We start from the raw sequence: 24721 nt of genomic DNA, 5'->3' as shown, positions 1-24721 counted from the left end.
TGCTCCAACCCAAAGACACAAGCTTGCTGAATGGATACAAAAACAAGACCCATATATATGCTATCTAAAAGAGACCCATTTCAGACCTAGATACACATACAGACTGAAAGTGAGGGGACAGAAAAAGATATTCCATGCAAATGGAGATCAAAAGAAAGCTGAAGTAGTAATACTCATATCGATAAAATAGACTTTAAAATAATGTTACAAGAGACAAGGAAGGACACTACATAATGATCAAGGGATCAATCCAAGAAGACAGTTATAAATATATATGCACCCAACATAGGAGCACCTCAATACATAAGGCAACTGTTAACAGCTATAAAAGAGGAAATCAACAGCAACACAATAATAGTGGGGGACTTTAACACCTCACTTAAACCAATGGACAGATCATCCAAAATGAAAATAAATAAGGAAACAGAGGCTTTAAATGACACAATAGACCAGATAGATTTAATTGATATTTATAGGACATTCCATCCAAAAACAGCAGATTACACTTTCTTCTCAAGTGCGCACGGAACATTCTCCAGGAGAGATCACATCTTGGGTCACAAATCAAGCCTCAGTAAAGTTAAGAAAATTGAAATCATATCAAACATCTGTTCTGACCACAACACTATGAGATTAGAAATGAATTACAGGGAAAAAAACGTAAAAAACACAAACACATGGAGGCTAAACAATACGTTACTAAATAACGAAGAGATCACTGAAGAAATCAAAGAGGAAATAAAAAAATACCTAGAGACAAATGACAATGAAAACACGATGATCCAAAACCTATGGGATGCAGCAAAAGCAGTTCTAAGAGGAAAGTTTATAGCTATACAAGCCTACCTCAAGAAACAATAAAAATCTCAAATAAACAATCTAACCTTACACCTAAAGGAACTAGAGAAAGAAGAACAAACAAAACCCAAAGTTTGCAGAAGGAAAGAAATCATAAAGATCAGAGCAGAAACAGAAACAAAGAAAACAATAGCAAAGATCAATAAAACTAAAAGCTGGTTCTTTGAGAAGATAAAAAAAATTGATAAACCATTAGCCAGACTCATCAAGAAAAAGAGGGAGAGGACTCAAATCAATAAAATTAGAAATGAAAAAGGAGAAGTTACAACAGACACCGTGGAAATACAAAGCATCCTAAGAGACTACTACAAACAACTCTATGCCAATAAATTGGACAACCTAGAAGAAATGGACAAATTCTTAGAAAGGTATAACCTTCCAACACTGAACCAAGAAGAAATAGAAAATATGAACAGACCAATCACAAGTAATGAAATTGAAACTGTGATTAAAAATCTTCCAACAAACAAAAGTCCAGGACCAGATGGCTTCACAACTGAATTCTATCAAATATTTAGAGAAGAGCTAACACCAATCCTTCTCAAACTCTTCCCAAAAATTGCAGAGGAAGGAGCACTCCCAAAGTCATTCTATGAGTCCACCATCACCCTGATACCAAAACCAGACAAAGATACTACAAAAGAAAAAAAAAATTACAGACAAATATCACTGATGAATATAGATGCAAACATCCTCAACAAAATACTAGCAAACAGAATCCAACAACACATTAAAAGGATCATACACAATGATTAAGTGGGATTTATCCCAGTGATGCAAGGATTTCTCAATATATGCAAATTAATTAATGTGATACACCATATTAAAAAACTGAAGAATAAAAACCATATGATCATCTCAATAGATGCAGAAAAAGCTTTTGACAAAGTTCAACACTCATTTATGACAAAAACGCTCCAGAAAGTGGGCATAAAGGAAACCTACCTCAACATATAAAGGCCATATATGACAAACCCACAGTAAACATCATTCTCAATGGTGAAAAATTGAAAGCATTTCCTCTAAGATCAGGAAAAAGACAAGGATGTCCACTCTCACCACTATTATTCAACATGGTTTTGGAAGTCCTAGCCACGGCAATCAGAGAAGAAAAAGAAAAAAAGAATACAAATTGGAAAAGAAGTAAAACTGTCAGTGTTTGCAGATGACATGATGGTATACATAGAGAATCCTAAAAATGCCACCAGAAAACTACTAGAGCTAATCAATGAATTTGGTAAAGTTGCAGGATACAAAATTAATGCACAGAAATCTCTTATATTCCTATACACTAATGGTGAAAAATCTGAAGGAGAAATTAAGGAAACTCTCCCATTTACTATTACAACAAAAAGAATAAAATACCTAGGAATAAACCTACCTAGGGAGAGAAAAGGTCTGTATGCAGAAAACTATAAGACACTGATGAAAGAAATTAAAGATGATACCAACAGATGGAGAGATATACCATGTTCTTGGATTGGAAGAATCAATATTGTGAAAATGACTATACTACCCAAAGCAATCTACAGATTCAATGCAATCCCTATCAAATTACCAATGGCATTTTTTACGGAACTAGAACAAAAAATCTTAAAATTTGTATGGAGACACAGAAGACCCCGAATAGCCAAAGCAGTCTTGAGGGTAAAAAACAGAGCTGGAGGAATCAATCTCCCTGACTTCAGACTATACTACAAAGCCACAGTAATCAAGATAATATGGTACTAGCACAAAAACAGAAACATAAATCAATGGAACAAGATAGAAAGCCCAGAGATAAACCCACGCACCTATGGTCAACTAATCTATGACAAAGGAGGCAAGGATATACAATAGAGAAAAGACAGTCTCTTCTATAAGTGGTGCTGGGTAAACTGGACAGCTACATGTAAAAGAATGAAATTAGAACACTCCCTAACACCATACACAAAAATAAACTCAAAATGGATTAGAGACCTTAATGTAAGACTGGACACTATAAAACTCTTAGAGGAAAACATAGGATGAACACTCTTTGACATAAATCACAGCAAGATCTTTTTTGATCCAGCTCCTAGAGTAATGGAAATAAAAACAAAAATAAACAAATGGAACCTAATGAAACTTCAAAGCTTTTGCACAGCAAAAGAAACCATAAACAAGAAGAAAAGACAACCCTCAGAATGGGAGAAAATATTTGCAAATGAAGCAACTGACAAAGGATTAATCTCCAAAATTTATAAGCAGCTCATGCAGCTCAATAACAAAAAAACAAACAATCCAATCCAAAAATGGGCAGAAGACCTAATAGACATTTCTCCAAAGAAGATATACAGAATGCCAACAAACACATGAAAGAATGCTCAACATCATTAATCATTAGAGAAATGCAAATCAAAACTACAATGAGATATCATCTCACACCAGTCAGAATGGCCATCATCAAAAAATCTAGAAACAATAAATGTTGGAGAGGGTGTGGAGAAAAGGGAACACTCTTGCACTGCTGGTGGGAATGTGAATTGGTACAGCCACTGTGGAGGTTCCTTAAAAAACTACAAATAGATCTGCCATATGACCCAGCAATCCCACTACTGGGCATAAACCCTGAGAAATCATGTACCAAAATGTTCATTGCAGCTCTATTTACAATAGCCCGGAGATGGAAACAACCTAAGTGTCCATCATCGGATGAATGGATAAAGAAGATGTGGCACATATATACAAAGGATTAATCTCCAAAATACATAAACAGTTCAATATTAAAAAAACAAACAACCCAATCCAAAAATGGGCAGAAGACCTAAATAGACATTTCTCCAAAGAAGACGTACAGATGGCCAAGAAGCACATGAAAAGCTGCTCAACATCACTAATTATTAGAGAAATGCAAATCAAAACTACAATGAGGTATCATCTCACACCAGTTAGAATGGGCATCATCAGAAAATCTACAAACAACAAATGCTGGAGAGGGTGTGGAGAAAAGGGAACCCTCTTGCACTGTTTGTGGGAATGTAAATTGATACAGCCACTATGGAGAACAGTATGGAGGTTCCTTAAAAAGCTAAAAGAATTACTATATGATCCAGCAATCCCACTACTGGGCATATACCCAGAGAAAACCATAATTCAAAGAGACACATGCACCCCCAATGTTCATTGCAGCACTATTTACAATAGCCAGGTCATGGAAGCAAGCTAAATGCCCATCAACAGACGAATGGATAAAGAAGTTGTGCTACATATATACAATGGAATATTACTCAGCCATAAAAAGGAATGAAATTGGGTCACTTGTTGAGACGTGGATGGACTTAGAGACTGTCATACAGAGTGAAGTAAGTCAGAAAGAGAAAAACAAATATCGTATATTAACGCATGTATGTGCAACCTAGAAAAATGGTACAGATGAACCGGTTTATAGGGCAGAAGTTGAGACACAGATGTAGAGAACAAAAGTATGGACACCAAGGGGGGAAAGCCGCCGGAGGGTGGGCAAGGTGGTGTGCTGAATTGGGTGATTGGGATTGACATGTATACACTGATGTGTGTAAAATTGATGACTAATAAGAACCTGCTGTATAAAAAAATAAATAAAATTAAATTTAAAAAAAGAAACTATACTCTGTTGTTGCTTGGGATAATCTAACATGTCAATTAGATCAAAGTGGTGGATATTATTTTTTCATTTTTTGTAAGTTTATTTTTTTCAATTTCCTCTGTCAATTGCTGAGAATGGCATTAACATCTATGACTATGGGTGTCAATTTGTGTTTTTCTACCTGTAATTGTTAGATTTTCTCCTTCATTTCTTAAAAATCAGTGTTATTAAATTAAACACAGTGGTCCTTTAATCTTTGTGGGCTTTATCTCAATGTCTGGTAATATTCCTTGCCTTGGAGTCACCTTTTTGTTATGAGTATAGCCACACCAACTTTCTCACACTTATTGCTTGCATGGCATATGTTTTTTCAATCTTTTGTTTTTTACCTATATTTGTCTTTATATTTAAAGTGTGTGTTTTCTAGAGACCAAACAGTTGGACAGTTTTAAAATTGCTGCCTGATAATCTCAGCCTTTGATTGGTATATTTTTACATTTATGTTGTTTTTTTATTTTCTATTTGGTCCACCTGCTTTTATGTTGCTGTTCTTTCCCTGCCTTCTTTAAATTTCATTTAAAAAATTATTTTCCATTACATTTTCTTTATAGGCTTTTAGCTATACACATTTGAATTACTTTTAGTGGATTGCTCTAGTGATTACAATATGCATCCTTAAGTTACCAGAGTCCACTTAGAGTTAATATGGTATCATTTCACATAAATAATAACACCCTTGAAATAGTGTAAGTCTATTAAGTCCAATAGTATACATCCTTTGTGCTATTACTGTCATTTGTTAACATCATGATACAAGGCTACAATTTTTGCTTTAACCAGTTCTGTTTTAAAGAATGGATATTTAGTCACAATTTTTCCAGTGCTTTTTTTTCTTTATCCTTTTTTGCACATCTGAACTTCCTTTTTGTGTCATTTCCCTTTGGGTTAAAGAACTTCCTTTAGCATACCTTGAAGCACAGTTCTGCTAGTAATAAATCACTCCAGTTTCAGTTATCTCAAAATATTTTGACTTAAATTTTGAGCCTTCAATGGGTGTAAAATTCTGTTATGACATCTCTTTACTTTATGCATGTTAAAGGTATTGTTATATTCTCCTCTGGCCTCTACTGATACTAATGAAAAGTCAGCTGCCATTCATACTACCTTTTTATCTGTATGTAAAGATATGTCTTTCTAAAAATTTTCTGGATGATTTCAAGATCCATTCATTCCCTCAATCATTCTCTTGCTCTCTCTTTCTCTCTCCAACTCTCTTATAGATAGTCTGTGATACAATTACAGGTAGTTTTCTTTATAATTTATTCAGCTTGAAGTTTGTCATGTTTCTCAAATCTGTAAATTGACAATTTTCACCACATTTGGGAATTCTTCAGACAGTACTTTTTTTCTTTCTTACCTTCTATCTCCTGTCTTCTTGTGATTTTTGTTTCACATATGTTAGAACTCTATTTTGTCCACAGGTGATTATGGCTCTGTTATTCAATACTATTATTATTATTTATATTCTCTGTTTGTTTGATTGGATAATTTCTCTCATCTATCTTCCAGATTACTGACCATTTTTTCTGCCATCCTAAATCTGATGTTAAGCTTATTTTTTTTCTTTTCAGCTATTCTACCTAACCATTTAATTATTTTTTATATTTGCTATTTCTATGCTGAAATTTTCATGTTTACTTATTACTACCTTCTTTTCCTTTAATTCCCTGAATATATGTATAATCCATGTTAAAGTCTTTGACCATTACAGATAAATTTAAAGTTTCCTTTAGCTCTTTAACTTTAATCTTGGTCCCCTCTAGTCTTCATGGAGGTAACAACTATAAGTTGTTTATCATTCTGGAGGTTATGGGTTTTATATATATTTACATATATGTATATATTTACATATGCTTTAAGGATAATAATACTAAAGTTTGATTATGGGAGCAACCTGTAAGTCTAAATTTCCTCATTATATATTAAATTCAGTTATATCAGTTATATTCATTTTACCAATAATAATGTTAAATATTAATCATATTAACTTTGTAAGAAACAATGTTCTATATTAGAAAATAATTATTTATTGCCATAAACATGTAATATAAGCTATTAAAATTCATCTAAAATCATATCCACAAATCTATGACAGAAATGACATACTCTAATGGTTTTTCACTGGCTGTTTAGAACAAAAACATTTTGGTTATATATGAGACAGATAGCAAAAAAAAAAAAAAATCCTCAATCCTACTAAGTTAAAGAAGTTTCCTTCTTTTCCTATTTTTCTGAGATTTTTTAACCATGAACGGGGATTGATTATTTTCAAATATTTTTTAAAACATTGATAGGATCATATACTTTTCTTCTTTAGCCTGTTAATATGGTTAATTATATTGTTGGATTTTTTGTGTTGAATAAAACTTCCATCCCAGGAACAAACTCTACTTGGTCTTGGTGTAGAATTCTTTTATATATTGCTAAATTATATTTAATATTGTGTTAGAAATTTTTGCATCTATATTTCTGAGGGATATTGGTCTGTAGTTTCCTTTTTTTGCACTATCTTTACTTGGTTTTGGTGTCTGGAAAATAATAGTTTCATAAAATGAATTTGGGGAATTCTCTCACCTCTTCTATTTTCTGGAATAGCTTGTGTTGAACAATGTTAACTCCTCTTTCAACATTTTATGGATTCTTCCAGTGAAACTATCTAGGACTGGAGATTTCTCTTTTAATAAGTGTGAAATTATAAATTCAATTTCCTTTATAGTTACAGGGCTATTCAAATTATCTAATATTGGGTGGTATGTGGTAGTTGATTATAGCACCCTCATTATTTTTTGATACCTGGAGGGTCTTCAGTGAAATCCCTGTTTCATGCCAGATATTGGTAACTTGTGTCTTTTTTTTTTTCTTCTTTTACTTTGCCAATCTTTTTTTACTTTGCCAATCTTAACTGAAATTTTGTTACTTTTATGATCTTTTAAAAAAACAGCTCTTTGTTTCACCGATTTTCTCTATTGTTTTTGTTTTCAACTTCATTAATTTTCTTCTCTTATCTTTCTTATTTTCTTCCTTTTGCCTACTTTAATTTGATAAGTGCTTGAGCTGGGAGCTTAGATTATTAATTTGAAACTTTCTGCTTTCAAATATTTTAACTTAGTTGTTAAAATTTCTCTCTCAAAACTGTTTTAGCTGAGTCACATAAATGCTGATATGTTCTATTTCATTTCTATATAGTTCACACATTTAAAGTTTTTCTTCTTAAAGATTCCTCTTTAACATATGGAATGTTTACAAATGTGCTGTCCTTTTTGACATATGGAAAAACAAAACTTCCAAGTTTTTGAAGACTTTCCTGTTATCTTTCTGTTATTAATTTTTAGGTCGATTTCTTTGTTGTCAGAGAACCCATGCTTTATAATTTCAACTCTTAAACTTTTGAGGTTTGCTTTGTAGCCCAGGATATGGTCTATTTTGGTACATGTTCCTTTGGCACTGGAAAACAATATGCATTCTGCTGTTATTGAATGAAGTTCTCTTTAGTTGCTAATTAGATTCCATTGGTTGCTGATGTTGTTGAGTTCTATATTCTTGATGATTTCCTGTCTAGTTGTTCTATTAATTTTAAGAAAAGTGGTGGTGAAGGCTCCAACTATAATTATGTATTTGTCTATTTACCCCATATTTCTTTTCAGTTCTATCAGTTTTTGTTTCATTTATTTTGCAGCTCTGTGATATGATCATGTAAATTTAGGATTGTTATTCTTCTTGGTGGTATGACTCTTTTATCATTAAATAACGTCCTTCTTTGTCTCTGATAATTTTCTTTACTTTGAAGTGTACTTTATCTGATATTAATACACTTACTTGTGCTTTCTTAGAATAATTTTTGCATGATACATCTTTTTTCATCATTTTATTTTTAACCTTCTTATATCACCTGTATCATTATACTTGCAGCAAGCTTCTTGAAGACAACATATATCTGGGTTTTTTTAAATCTACTCTAGCAATCTCTTTTAATTAGTATACTTAGACCACTTACATTTAATGTTATTTTTGATATATTAGAGGTTAAATTTCCATTTAATTTTTTTCTTTTCTGTTATTTCTATTTTTTCTCTTTCTCTTTTCTTTTTACTGAATTTCTATGGGTTTTAAAAACATTTTTATAATAAAATTTTGATTTACCCATAGTATTTTAAAATGTATCCCATTTTATAACTTTTTTAGTGGTTGCTCTGGAATTCACATTATATTTATACAACTTATCACAGTCTACTAATGCTGTCATTTTTCCAGTTCAAGAGAGGTGTAGAAACCTTACCTCCCTTTACATCCCTTCAACTTTCCCTGTTTATAATTGCCTTACATATTTTCTGTATATTCATTTAGAATCATATCAGAAAGTATTTTTTGCTTCTACTGTCAATCATAATTTAGAAAACTAAAGATTTACCCATATGCTTGCTTATCCTGTTCTTTTTTCCTTCCTCATGTTCCAAGATGCCTTCTTTTATTGTTTAGAGAACTTCCTTTAGCCATTCACTTAGGGTAGATCTGGGAGTGACAAATAATCTTAGTTTTCCTTCATTTGATAAGTTTTTGATTTCTCTTTAATTTCTGAAGTATATGTTTTTTTCTGGATATAAAATTCTGGTTTGACAGCACTCTTTTTTTTTTTGCACTCAAAAAAATACTGTGCTACTTCCTTCTCACCTTCATGGTTTCTAATAAGGAATACACTGTCATTTGAATTGATGTTTCTGCTATAGGTAAGGACTAGTTTATCTCTTGCTGCTTTCAAGGTTTTTCTGTCTTTAGTTTTCAGAAGTTTGATTATGTATGATGTGACTTGGTGTGGAATTAGTTGGGTTTATCCTGTTTGGAGTTCATTCAGTTTCTTGAATCTATAGGTTTATGTCTTTTGCCAAATTTGGGAAGTTTGCAACTATTATTTCTTCATGTGTTTTTTTCAAGGCTACCTTTTTTTCTCTCTCTTTCCAGGACTCTGATGACACATGAATGTTAAATATTTTGTTATAGTCCCACAGGTCCCTGAATTTCTTTTTTGCTTTTGTATTGTTTTGTGTGTATGCCCGTGTGCACATGTGCGTGTGCATACATATGTGTATGCTTATTATCTCTGTGTTGTTCAGATTGGGCATTTTCTATTTTTTGATCTTCTAGGTTGCTGATTCTTTCTTCTGTCCTCTCCCTTCTGAGCCCATATATTGCATTTTTTATTTGACTATCGTATTTTTCTGCTCTAATATTCTCAGTTGGGTTTTCTTTATATCTTCAATTTCTTTGCTTTGATTTTCTATTTCTTTGGTAATATTTTCTACTTTTTGTCTCAAGTGTGATTGTAATGGTTTATTTTATTATTTTTATGTTGGCTGGTTTTGTTACCAGTTACCAGACAAAAATTTTGCCTGGTAACTAGTATCTCTCTCATCTCAGTGTTGAGATCTATTGGTCATCTTTTTTCATTTAGTTTATGTTCCAATTCTTGATATGATGAGTTATTTTCAATTGAACCCTGGATATTTTAGATATTATGAGATGCTGGAAATTATTTAAACTTTGTGTTTGGGTGGCTCTCTCTGACACGGTTCCAGTAGGGGAATGGGAATGGGAGAGCATTGCCTCATTACTGCCTGGTGGGGATAGAAGCTTAGCTTCCTTACTTGGCTTCTCTTCATTACTGCTTAGCAGGGCTGGGTACTCTAGCTCCCCACATTATCCTCATTGTCATCATGGAGGGAGACTCATTAACACAACATGTTAACAAAGTAGTGAACTCCAGTCTCATGGCATGCTAAGAGGGGCTTCATCTATCTTGAAACTCTCAACAATTTCATGGAAGTACTGAAAGGATAAAATATAATGAATATATAAGACAAGGCCCCTGGAACAGGTCACAGTTTGGGAGTAAGATAGCATGACTGGATAAATGTTACAATGGCAATTCAAGGTATTAAATCTCAATCCTGATTCTGTTATCTCCTAGCTTTGTAACTTTGGGAAAGTCACTCAACTTCTCAAGCTTTGGTTTCTTAAAATAAGAGGAAGAGTTGTGTTAATCGGGCCATAATTTATTTTCCTGTTTTAATTTTCAATAACTAGGAAATGAGAATTAGAGAGGATGGCATTTCAAAATTCTGCATACATATAAAATCAATATTATGAATATATACATTGTTATAATTAGAGCAAATAAAACTTTGAGGCGAAAATGATATAATGAAACTTTGAGGAAACATGTCCTCTTTAAGCTAATGAAAGTGATGCCAACTTATAGTTGGAGAGATATCTTGGATCCTTGCTTTTCAAAGCTCAGACTTCCATCTACCTGCAGCAGAATCACTCGGTGGACTTGTTAAATGTAGATTTCCTGAGTTCCAACACGAATCAATATGAACTTATTTTTTGTAGTGGGAACCAATGAGCTGTATTGTAAAGGGTCCTCCATTATGCACACTAATGGTTGTGAGCCACTGCTGTAGGCTTCAAGAAAATATTTTCAACCTTCAAGAAAAAAGAAAGCTAATATGGTATATCCAGAGAGGAATAATGGGTCAAGGAACTGAAATTCTGGAAATCAGTTACAAACAATTATGATCAGGGAGTAACAGAGTTTATACTTTGAAATCAATAAAAGTACGTGGGAATTCTAGCAAGCTTATATTTTAAATAATCATGTAATAAATTTGGAGATCAAAGAAAGATAAAACATGTGACATAAGGTTATAAGAAGACTAGTATTTATAATGGACTTGGGTTATGAATATTTCAAAGGGCCCCAAGGAAGTTTATTCCCATGTGTAAGACAATAAAGAAGGGCAACTGAATTTACTGTTTGTCATAAGTGGTAAAAGGTTATAATATCTTACACATAGAAGATATTCAATAAGTATCAACCTTAATCTTCTCAATCACAGAGAAAACATTTGCAAGCAATTATGGTTAAGAAGCATTTGGGACATTAAATATAATGCATTCATTCGATAGGATACATTTCAAAAACAACTTTTTAATTTCATATAAAATGCCATATTGTTCACATAATATTGTCTTATATGGATAAGCATATTTTTCTGATGAGATGTTTCATAATATTCATCAAATTCTCAAAACATGTTATGATGCGGAGTAGCTTAGCACATTAGTTTGCCTGTTTAAAGAACTACAGTTTAAAAGATACAGATAATAACTTGCTCTATCTTTTGTAAATTTGTCCACATAGTCTTTTCTTTAAGGAAAAAATTCATTGAGCATCTATTGTTCACCTGACGCAGGAGTTACATGGACAAATAAAAGTATTTGTTTTTAAGAAGCTCACGTACTGAAACCAGAGAAATAAATTATATAATAGAGATAATATCAGTCCCTGTTATTTTTGCCAGTATGAAAAATGAGCAAATAAATAAATAAAGTTTCTTTCTGTCTAAGGCAATCATGTTGTTGAGGTTAGATGTTCTTCCTCAATTAAAGCTATCAAAGGCTACAATGTGTGCTTGGAATTCACATCTTATGTTTTATAACAGGACCTCGGACTAGGTTATGATTAGCATTAGCTTATGCTTGTAGTCAAGACATTGGGTTTTCCTTAAGATTCCAGATGATTAAAGAACTGTTAGTGAACTTAACTTTGGAATTCTCTAATTGTTCTTACTTGCTAAGAACCTTAGATTACATTCTCAAGCTCATACACAGGCACACACACACGCCCATACAATTTTACCACCTTTCATTATATTAAGTTTTCTGAATAATGAAAATCAAGAACCAGATTTTCAAAGTATTGGAGACTTTTTTGAGAAGCCATACACGTTTCATTTCCTGGAGTTTAAAATATTTATTTTCATCAGATCCATCACATTCCAGAAAAAAAAAGATAAATACTTTGGTCGCAATTACTCTTTTGCATTATATGCATATTACTAAATCGTATTTGAGTTTAAAATTTCAAATAAATCAAGTGATTATAAGACAAATGTATAACATAAGCATGACATTCTAAGAAAAGAAATTTGCATGAAAGCTTGTGCCCATGAACATGAGGATTTAGTTAAGGATGAAATCCTGAAGCATATTCTCATGACAGGATGAATCTATTAGTGTAGTTAAGTATTTGCAGAACTTATTCATTTCCAAATACTTTACTAATGTCAGAAACAAGATAATTCCTGGCTTGTAGAGCAGAACAAACCACCCTAAAACATCTGGCATACTTACACACTTTTCACTGTCAAATACATAGCACAAATGTTTATTTGACTCAGAATCTTTGCATATGAAAGTGAATATCCTCTTGTCAGTTTTATCATCTGCACAAAATGATATTCTGTGAAGCTGGCAATTGTGTTGAACTTCCTGTGAACACAGATGAAAATAAACGTAGTTGAAGAGATTTTTTTTTCCATTTTCTGCTATACCAGCTGTGCCAATAACATACAACTTATGAAACATCATCTGTCATTCCTTGATTTTATAATTACATACACTTCAAACTTAAACAAACACATAATGAGATAAACCTCCTGAGTCAGGATTAAACTAAGATAGTCATTTCAATAGCACTTAGAAAAACAGAAGGGAAAAGAGGATCAGAGGTTCTTGGGCTTTCTGAGCTACAGGGGATTCAGAGACCATTACTTTATATTGTGCGATTTTAGTTAGGAGGATATTGAGGTCTAGAGAGATTAAGATGCTTCCACAAGGTTACAGAATTAGCAGAACCCTTTTTAACCAGAATACTTTTCATTTTATCTTACTGCTACAAACATTACAGTTTAAAACATAACTTCATTTGTACACAATTTCATATGAAACATACTACATATTACATGTCTTCATGGTAACTCATACACTCTTGAAACTCTTCTGTCTAAGGAAATCATCCTTGCAACTTCTGTAATGTTTTCCATTGGAGCAATGAATGAAGAAGATCTAGACATCCAGCTTCTAAATTGCTGAATCAACCTTGTTAATCAGTAGAAAGATAAATACTGCATATATATATATATATATATATATGCACACACACACACACACACACACACACACACACACCATATACTGCAACTATAGCATCTGTCACTACATCCTTCCAAGTTCAGGGTTTGACGTGCCAGCTTGCTGAGATTTTCTCTATCACTCTGATTTACATTACTGCCCTTCAGACCGAAAATGAGTACATATAACAAGTTAAACAAATAAATGCTAAGAGAATTTGTCTACAGGCTGCATTCTTGACTGCATACAAAACAAATGGTAAGTCATCAAAGGGTTGTTTGCAAGCATGAAAATTAAAATGAAGCTGTATACTGTATGATTGTAAACAGCTTACTAAGGCTTCTGATGAAGTCATCTTTCCTCTCTTGTGGTTAGTGCTGAGATGGACACTGACCACGTTTGTGTGAGACTATCCTTCTCCTACACTTTGCCTGATTGACCAGTCTTTTTCTCACTGGCATATCTTTGTTTTATTATTAATACAGTCAAACGATGGCCTTCAGCTGTACTGTAGCTCCCAAATACTGACAGCAAGTCTACGCCAGTTTACTAACTGTATAATCATGTTAAACATAAAAAGGACATATCATTGCTATACAATATAGAAAAATGATTCATTTTTTTCCGTTTATAGGAGAAATTGCAAGTATTTAACATGAAAACACATCATTTGCACAGCTGGTGGTGAAACCTATGCAGTTCCTCATTCACTCACCAACCAATGTGATCACAGAAAGCCTTTGGTTATGACAGTTGGGAATCATCTTAAGTTTTGTTTAGACTGGCAAGAGGTACCTTTCTACAAAAGAAGACCAGGGTGCTGAAACTTATAATTTTATTACTTTTGTGAGTTTTTGTTGTTGTGATACATCTTTATGATACAGTACTGATTTCTGGTGAGACAGGATAAAGAGACTCAGGAATACAATTAAGCACAGTGAGAACACAATTATCCTTTAACACTGACGATATATTATTGGAGTTGGAACAAAACATAAGTAAATCCCCAATTCACCTATACCACCTTTTTCCAGTAATGCAAAATCTCCATTTGGAGGACAAGTGAGAAAAGCAAAAGAGGAAAAGACACAGGAAGAAAGATATTGGAGTCAACTGATATTGCTTTTCACTTCCATTTTCATCCATCCAAATGGTATAGAAAAATGGTCTATTTTCTATCAAGTCCATTTGGTTAAGAATAAATTTTAAATATATAAATATATTTACTATATAAATGTATAGCAAACATGTATGTTTTACTATAAATAAATTTATCTTAGGACCAACATATTTAATTATTTTTTTCCTAAATTACAGCTTATACCCAAAATAAAATATATGATAGATTATTTCTGATTCACTCACATCTCCTCAAATAGTGATTCCTAAATGCATATCTGTGAACAGGCTGTATCAGAGTCACCTGGGGAGGTTTTCTTGTTTTTTATATTATAGATACTAAGTCTTGTTCTGTAGATTCTGAATCTGAAAGGCCTGGGTGGTCTCCAGCAAGTGGCATTCTCAGGAGCCTCCTAGGGGCACTAATGCCCAGAAGAGCTGGTAATCCCTTTTTTAGATTACCTATATGTTTTTATGGATTCAAAAAATGGTATATTCTATAATAGGTAAAGAGTCAGACACTCTATATTCACATGTGATATATGAGTAAAGGGTCAGTTGCTGTCTATCCATATGTAATATAATAGAATTTATAAGACATTTCAAAGATTTTAAAACTCCAAGATCACTCTTCAAGTCTGGCAGGGATGAAAATAGAGATGTTTCTTTCTGGTTAAAAGTTTGGAAAACTTACTTTTTTGGGAAAAAATTAAATTGGGTCTCTTTAAAATTAGCTATTAGATATAGGAAATTGAGACTTTGGGACAGGGAAGAAAAGCATTGGTGTTATTGATTTGGGTAAGAAATACCATGAACAAAAGTCAGTTGGCTAATCACAGAGTTGAATCCCAACTCACTGATGTTTTGTAAGTGGGGTTTAGGTTGGGAGAGGCATAGAGATTTGACAGTACAAGTTTAGGGAACATAATGATACGGTTGACAGGTTGAAAACAGGAAACTCATTATTATGGGAGTCTTATTATGTGGGCTCCATAATCACAAACGGGTAACATTTGCTACATATGCATTTCCCATGATCTGCTTCTTTGTGTCTTTTTAAATACACGCACACACACACACACCACATACTAAATCAGTGTTAGTCATCTTGCAGTATCCTTAAGTCTCTATATTTTGTGATTTGTAAAGATATGCCATTTTTAAACTGTTGATTCTAAACACTAATGACGTTCTCTTTATATACTGCATTTAATCATATTTGTATTTTCTAAATACTTAAATTTTGTTATTAATTAATGAACAATTTGAAGCATTCTAAATGTTCAATAATAGAATGGTTTAGTAGATTATAATTTATAGATTATGGTATTGGTGAAATTTTTATAGCTTAGGATATATTATGGGTAGACTTGAATCAAAACAAACAAGAACACATGTAGATGATACATAAAGTGTATTATCAGCCTTACATATTTCAAGGTGTGCTTTGACAAGTCCTAAAATTCATGTAAACGATTGAATTAATTACACAGACATACATTCCAAAAGGGATCAATATGGTTTAGAAGAAATAAACAGGAACATGGTCTACAAATGACTTGTTCTACCTGGACATTTGCCACTACATATCCACTTAGTTTAAAAAAGGAAATACAGTACAAGGATTGTTTTTCTTTTTAATTGCATATAAGACTACACTTTGGTTGCTACATTTTTGACTACATTGTCACTCTATAACTTACTGCTTCCTTAGCCTACTGTTCTTTTGTAACTACCATCTGCCTAATGAGTTAATCTGAGCCATAATTTCAACTGCCTTGTTTCCCAGCAAACCGTATATATATTCATGAGCTTGAATAGACCAGACATCCCACTATCCTTTCATCACTTCTTTTGTCTGCTTTCAGCCACCTCAGCAATAGTTACTTTGGGATAACCATAACAAAAGTGGTCTCCAATTCTTTGTTTTTATTTAATATTGAGTGTGGAGAATAGTAGGAAATTAGAACAGTTGAGGGAGGTCTTAGATTCTTGGCTTGAGAGGTTTGAAAGAATGTAATTGTTCTTTATTTTGGAATTGAACAATAACTGTGGGTGCATCCATGCCATTGTCCAGTTGTCCTAAAACATATTATAAATGCAAAATTTCCATGGCAATTCTGATTCTGTAGGCTAAGATAGTATGTGGGACTTATTTTTGCAAATGTCTCAGTTATTTTTAATGCAATTTAGGTGAAAACAATTACATCCACAGTAAGTACATATTAATAAATGTGAATCTAGAATAGATTATATTTTCCAATTTTTTTCATTGGATCTGTAGGGGGTAAAGCTCTCAAATACAAGAACCTTAAGTTTACACTGTGTTATGGGCTGAATTATGTCCCGACCAAATTTATATGTTGAAGCCTTAACTCCCCATACCTTAGAATGTGACTGGGTTTGGAGATAAGGCTTGAAAGAGGTGATTAAGTTAAAATAAGGTCATTAGGGTCAACCCTCATCCAATCTGACTGGTGTCCTTAGAAGAGGAAATAAGACATACAAAGAGACAGGAGTATGCGTGCACAGACAACCATGTGAAGAGGCAGCAAGAGGGCAGCCATTTGCAAGCCAAGGAGAGAAGACTCGGAGGAAACCAAGCCTGCTGCTGTCAGCTTAATCTCAGATTTCCAGCCTCCAGAACTGTGAGAAATAAATTTCTATTGTTTGAGCCACCAGGACTGTGGTATTTTATTATGGCAGCCTTAGTAAACTAATACACACTGATTATGTCTACAGGCAATAACAGTCGGTCCAGGACATTTTAATAAACAGCACACAGCTTTTGTCTTCTTTCATACTCAGTGAACCACACTTACATGCATCTCATTCAAGCTTATGAAGAAAAATTCCTAAATACAAGACCAAATACCGTTGAATACACTTTTAATATAAATTTTTATATCCCAAACATAGGCTGCAGAACAAACCGCTCAGAAAGCAATTCCAAATGTTGTTTCTTCCCCTATAAATCCTATAGAGTTTTAAATTGCAGTTAACTGAGAACTCAACAGTTTCAACTGGTAAAACATTTTAAAATACTCATTAAACTAGGAGCATAATTTCAATTAATTCAAGAGTAGAGTGCTTCCGATGTTTAAAAATGAGCCTTACCTTTGTTTTGGGTTCTAGAATTTTTACTCCATAAATTGATATTTGCAACTCAACTTTAGGAATTTTCTGGCCTTCAGATTTCTTGATATGTCTTGCAAACTACAAATGAAAATTTATTCAAAACTGTAATTCTGTTTCTATAGAAAATGAACACATATATTTGGAGCTCATATTCAGTGTTGAAATTTCATTAAATAAATTATTGCCCATTATAAAGTATTTTTATAAACTCCACATGGCCCCCAAATATTTAGAAATCAAACTGAAGCTAAGGATTGAAGTAATTATCCCAGATAAAACACTCAGAACGGACTTCCCGGTGGCGCATTGGTTAAGAGTCCGCCTGCCGATGCAGGGGACACAAGTTCGAGCCCTGGTCCAGGAAGATCCCACATGCTGCGGAGCGGCTGGGCCCGTGAGCCATGGCCGCTAAGCCTGCGCGTCCGGAGCATGTGCTCCCCAACGGGATAGGCCACAATAGTGAGAGGCCCGCGTACCGCAAAAAGCAAACAAACAAACAAAAAAATACACTCAGAACTAGACTCAGTCTAGAAGTATTGAAATGTCCTGGCTTTATCTGGCAATGTTATTCTTTCCCTACTTTCCTTCTCTCCTCCCCCCGCCCCCTTTCTTTTCAAGAAATAGAAGAGAACTATTGAAAAAAATTGTATTTATTACCCCTCTTGTAGGGGTTCAAGAAGTTATTTCCTAGTATAACATTTTGTTAGCATATGGATCACCCTAACTCGATTCAAAACAGAGTATCTGTAAGGCAAGATGGGGTTTCAGTCCTCTTTTGTGTGTCATATTTATATGCATTGTGTATTTCTTTCTAATGTGAATACACATGGTATAGTTCAGTCCCAGAGCAGAGAGTGTTTAAAGGCCTCTTTCTCTTTTCATGATTTTGCACTGCCATGGAGAATAACATAATTAATGCATATAAGAATGCCTTGAAATGTCTGCCTTGATATCCAGGGAGGGGGTTATAGGGGAAGGGTTCCATTTGCTTTATTTCATTTTGGGTGGTATAATTTTTTAGTTTGCTATCTGTCCTGTTCTATAAATACAGGCAGCTTTTTTCTCGGTATTCAGCAGTCTTACATTCTGCACATAAATGTGACTAATTCATGCCAGAGAATTTTCTTTTTTGTCTTTAAGAAACTTGTTTTGCTTCAGTGCAGACCTTTAAAAACTATCCCAGCTCTCTCCCAAAGAAAGTGGATTAATTTGTTTCTCTTCCCTTCATAATCTTCTTCTTGTATTGGTATAATCAAAGCAATTTGGGGGTTTTCACATATGGAGGCTGACAAAATAAATCAGCTGCTTTCCATCTATGTGAACATGTCTGAACAAAGCCAATCCCATGGCTGGCCGCAGAAGCAGTCTAAGCTGGCTTCCTGGGTGCTGCTCTTTTCCAGAAACAGAAAATGAGCAATAGCTCTTGAAGCCTTTTCCACATCTGGACACAACCTCTCCTGTGACCTCTTTTAGTTTCCAAAAAGTCCGTCACAAAACAACCACTAACATTAAACTTATCTGTTATGTCTTTTCTGCCAGAAAAAAAAAGGAAAAAATGAAAAAGGGGAGGAAGTAGTGGCTACAAGTAGAATAAACAAAGAGGGGAGCAAGGAAGGAGAGAGGGGAAACAAGAGAACGAGACAAAGAAAAAGAAAAATATACATAAAATAGCTGATCTATGGCTTATGAAACCTTTTCTTCTGCTTCATATCAAGATGAAATAATTGTGCTCCAAGAAGGTTCAGAGATCATCCAATCCCATCCTCCCATTTCAAAGATGAGAAAAGTAAGTCTCAGAGAAGTCAGTCACCTTGGTCATAAAATGGATCTGTAGCAATCAGGCCTAGAACCTAGTTTTGCTATCTACTAATAACTCTTTTCTTTTGCCCAGCACATTTTCTGAATTAGAGAAAAAAAACCTTCCAGTTCTATTTTCATGTTTATCAAGGTTGATACTGGTTATTGGCCTTGACTGTTGCACAAATGTTGCAAAACATTTAAGCCGAAGGTTATATTTGTTCAATCTATACTATTTTAAACAAAGTTTAATATTCTCCTTCCTGCTTGGTTTTTGTTTTGTTTTTTTTTTAGTTTGAGATGACTGTATTCTATCTACAGTTTCCATGATTTCTCTAGGTCTCTTTTCCTACTCGTAGACCTCTCAACTGTGTTCCACAATACATCTAATTTACATTTTGGAGACACATTCATGCTCACATTGTATTCTTTTCTCTCCCTATTTACTACTTGAATGTTAATGCTTGAAAAGCCTTTCTGCACATTTTTTTTCCATTTTTGCTTCAGTAAATTTATTTCTTGGTCATCTAGATAGAGTGATCTACCAGTAAAACTTGAATATAATAATCTAATAAGAATATTCAAAGGGAGTAAAGCCTAAGAATTCTGGAGGATATCTGGATGCAACAAATGAATAAACAAAAACAAGCCTTTATCACCACAAAATGATGGGGAAGGGTAAAGTATTACTTGAGATAAATAAAGTACTTAGTTAAATATATGCCACTTGTAAGTAGAACAGCTAAAGAAATTTTAAAGGGAGCACTACTGAGTTTCAATATCATCATCACACAATTTCTATCCATTTCTCAAGGACTTAAAAAGTGAAATCTAACTATATTATTAATGGAATATACATTAGGCAATAAAAATTAATGAATTAATTCAAATTCTTTTTGTGGTTCTTATAAATTGTTGATTTAATTAAACATTTTCCTGATAACTCTTACAGGGATACCAGCTATGTATGTACGTTTATAATTAAAATAATCTTTAAGTATTTCATTAATTAAATAACTGGTTATGAAGACAAAAACAGAGTGTTATGCTACTCAGAGAGAGTGAGGTCAAGTGGAGAAACTGCTGGGCCTAGATTTAACAGAACTTTTCAGTAATTTCCAAGGCCACATAGCTTGAGGTAGCTTCATGTAATTTTGTTAGCTCTGCTGGGGTGAGGGGTCTGTCCTCTAAAATTGGGGTCCAGGAATGCTGCTCCCTGGTTATCTCCCAGAGAAATCAAGAAGTTTTGGGTCTACATACCAATATTCATCCACATGTAAATATCACAAGCAGATTGTTGATGAAATATATTGAGCCCTCTGACATTTGTACTAGTTGTATTAAAACTAAATAAATCTCTATTAAAAATAAAATTCCTTACAATAACAATGATATTAAATATCTAGAAGTCAAAAGGGTTTTTTAATTATCACTTTTTGAAAAATTTGGAATTTTCTTAAATTGTAGAATAAAACATGATTAAGAGATAGAAATTGTTGAACATGATTGAGAAATAGAAAATATGCTGTTTTGATATAGAATTTCTGAAAGTAAACACTTATAAAAATTATAATATTTAAGAAAACTTTATGAACTATAAATTCTCCACAAAATGACAGAAAAATAGTACCCAATAAAATAAATCAAAGTTTTAAAATTTTTCTTGAAAAATTATTAGGCATCATTAAACACAGAAGCATAAAAAAATACACTATTGAAAATCTTGTAAGTTTTCTATCATCTTGTATTAGTCATAAATTTTGAATTCTTCTTTAATGTCAGAAGCCAATATATTAATATTGCAAACTTTTGAAAAATTATTAAATAGAAATGAAATGTTACCTTATGTGGCAAATAAAATATAATACTGAACTATAGTGGATAAAAAAGTAATCAGAATACATATGTTTAAGAAAAGTACGCAGGATATTAAAATGGGGGATGTGTACACAAAACAAAACAGGGTTAATAAGCAAATTTCTTTCTTTTTTTTTTTTTTTTTTTTAGTAGAGCCATAGCACCATCTTCTGGTCATCTCTACATGACAACAGAATTACACAGGAGCGAGGGTCTAAGTTCTTAAAATAAATGTAAATATTCTTGTATACTCTTGAGTTGTAGCATCTGCCCTTTGATACAAAGAAACAAACAAAAAAATTTAGAAGTAAATAAAAAACATTGTTTTATTTATTTTCATTAGTTCATGAATCATTACCCTTAGATATACTTTCCTGATCTACAAAATTTTTACAATCAATAGAGTAAAGATTGCTTATTAGATTAAGTATTCGGGAAGATACTTGAAAGACAAAAGCTATTATCAACTGAGTATAAATTTTTAAACTATACTTCATGATTTTTATCTTATTGTAAACCACATTCCTTTATTAACAGAGTACATTTCCAAATAGGAAACTACGTAAGAACTGAAAATAAAGTTTCACAAGAATACATTAAAAACTAGCCATTTTTTAGAAAGCATTTCATCTCAAATATCTCTTTGTTACCTAGTCATTACGTAATTGAATCTTTTTGGGTTTGGATTTGGGTTCACTGAATAAAGAACCTCCTAGGTATAAAGAAACATTAAGTGTAAATATCATCATTCTTTTATAAAACATCCTGATTGTAGTGAAGTTGGATTCATACCCAGAGTGTGCAACATTCTGAACATTTAAATAGAAACTTATTCTAAATGTTGTCCATAAATTGTAAGACTCTTAAAATTCTCTATTAGTGCTTAAAAGTATTTGCCAAACAAGCACAAGTATAAATTACTGCCTAATGAGTAGTTAAAAGAAATGGTTGGCGGGTCCCCTTTTTCTCCAAATGGGAGTGAGATCATCTTAGGACCTTTTAGTATATTTCTTTAAAAATACGTAAAATATAAAATACATAAAATATTTTAAAATACAAAAAAATTAAGAAAAGTCAGGTAAAATAAATGGATTAAAATATTACCTTTTATTTCTTTACCCAGAAAGCAAGCCAACTCACTTCAATTTTTTTCTCAATTTAAACACTCAGTAGATTCCACCTGATATGACATTCTCAAAGCAAAGTAATACTTTTTAATGTCTATGATTTTGCCTGGAACAGAGGCCTACCTCTCCTATGGAATAATTGGATGAACTCTAAATAAAGTCAGAAAAGGGTTGTTTCTAAAAAAATTTTGAGAACCATAGAGAATAACAATAAAGTATGTTAACAAAATAGTGCTATGTTAAATTTTCTTTTTTTTTTTTTTTTTTGCGGTACGCGGGCTTCTCACTGTTGTGGCCTCGCCCACTGCGGAGCACAGGTTCCGGACGTGCAGGCTCAGCGGCCATGGCTCACGGGCCCAGCCACTCCGCAGCATGTGGCATGTTCCCGGACCGGGGCACGAACCCGTGTCCCCTAAATCGGCAGGCGGACTCTCAACCACTGCGCCACCAGGGAAGCCCTTAAATTTTCTTAATGAGATAAACATGAGAATTCTGTTGAAGGAGTTTTTCAAATCTTAGTATCTCAGAGGGAAGGATGTCTTTTGGGATGGGATGCAATTAGAAAAACATGTGAGGGATGAATGGCAGCTTACATAAGATTTTCTCAGGAAACTTGCTGATTCTTAGTATGTAGAGTTGCTTAGTGTCCTTTTCTGCTCTTACTCTCACCAGTTCCCCAGGTCTGCTCATAGATATGGCCAGATCCTCGTGGATTTGTCCATTAGGACGTCTTTAACATATAGTGTCACAGCAAAATGCGGCTTTGTAATTAAGTCTAATTCTATACTTTCAACTGGTGGATATGATATTCTAACTTTTAGAGACAGTTGTTCTGCCATTATTAGTCTTTGAGTTAGGGCACAAGTCCACATTGCAAAGTAAAGGCAAGCTACAGAATGTCAACACATAAAATATTGCCGTTACATTTTTTTTGTTGAGTATGAAAAATTATACCTTAGAAAAATACAAAGAGTGTTCCACACCCAGAAAAATAATCGTGTGTACATAGTTATTACTAAATATGTTTCCTTGATCTAGTGATATTCATTCAACAGACCATTTTTACCAGGGTGAAGCCATAGCTGCCACAGAGCTATTCATGCTTTGAATTTTCACCAGTCTACTGATGACTGATGATAAATTCAATACACTAGACACTTATCTGGAGGGCTTGCCCTACCTTTAGCTTCCTTACAGCATCTCTCACAACTTCTGTTCCTTTGGGCTGCTCCACTTCTGTGCTGCCAAGAAACTGAAAATGGTCACTTGTGAGACAGGCTTTACTATATCATATGTAAGTCATGTTGAAATATATCATGGAATAATAGAATGATGTGATAGTAATTCAAGTCCAAATCCTAAATAGAAGTTACTAATTTATATGAAAATATAAATACATTACTTAATCATAGACAATTCCTATTATTCAAGGTTTTTTTAAAACATACTTTTCCTAAATACTTTACTTGAAGATTTGTACTGGAAAGAAAATTAAAGACATTTCATTGGGCCCAGAGAAATAAAGTTGAACTCAAATTTAAAATACAATAACAATTAAAAATTATCTGAAAATTTAAAGCATATAATTTTTATGTTGTCAATAGTATATTTTGAGATATTAATGTGGTTTAATACAGTTTATAATGTCAAATCAACATCTTCCTTTGTTTTCCAATTAGCACACTTGTACAGCATGTAAAATTTTTAAATACACACTTTTTTTAATACCCAGTATACAACATTCATCAAAGCCATAAGCTAAAGTACATTCAAAAATTTTTTTAAAAAAAGCTCTACAATTTTACTAAGAGTTAAAATATCCCTGGAGGTTTTTAGTTAAAACCTGACCTATCCCCCCCAAAAAGAAAAAGTTTCATAATAATTACGACATTGTAATAAAATCTCTATCCTGGAGAGATATAATACCTCTTAAACAGAAGTCCAATGTCATGAAATGTCCAAGACCAATTAGAATTGACATGTGGATATTTTATTCTACAGATTATTTCTATATAAATAGCAAATAATCATTAAATTCATTAGGTATATATAATTTTCCAAAGACTTTTTTTCTTGTCACATACTATCACTCATCATAACACCAGGGTGGGATAAGAATTCATCACTTCTTATATAAATAGACATATGCATGAGTATGTATGTATATATACTTTACATCAAATAATTAAGTAGAACCTTTTTCATGTGT

At 33.1% G+C, this 24721-nt stretch overlaps 1 protein-coding gene across 10 annotated transcripts in view; it reads right to left on the bottom strand.

Moving 5' to 3' along the window:
* The window catches only part of GULP1 (GULP PTB domain containing engulfment adaptor 1), a 104397-nt gene that overhangs the window by 30012 nt on the left and 49664 nt on the right, over positions 1-24721 (bottom strand). For 5 of the 10 annotated variants that reach the window (XM_065880372.1, XM_065880378.1, XM_065880373.1 and 2 more), the window contains exons 3-5: positions 23693-23764; positions 17711-17809; positions 12695-12832 (exon numbers count right to left, since the gene is read on the bottom strand). The exons of 1 other annotated variant lie outside the window; for it this stretch is intronic. In XM_065880372.1, the coding sequence (XP_065736444.1) occupies positions 12695-12832; positions 17711-17809; positions 23693-23764 (309 nt within the window). The remainder of the gene's footprint in view (positions 1-12694; positions 12833-17710; positions 17810-23692; positions 23765-24721) is intronic. 4 more of the 10 variants (XM_065880380.1, XM_065880381.1, XM_065880377.1 and 1 more) reach the window with 2 other exon arrangements.

This window comes from Phocoena phocoena, chromosome 7 (assembly GCF_963924675.1).
Source record: "Phocoena phocoena chromosome 7, mPhoPho1.1, whole genome shotgun sequence".
Lineage (NCBI taxonomy): Eukaryota > Metazoa > Chordata > Mammalia > Artiodactyla > Phocoenidae > Phocoena > Phocoena phocoena.
The sequence above is the reverse complement of the archived record's forward strand: the minus strand, read 5'-3'. Positions and strand labels throughout refer to the sequence as shown.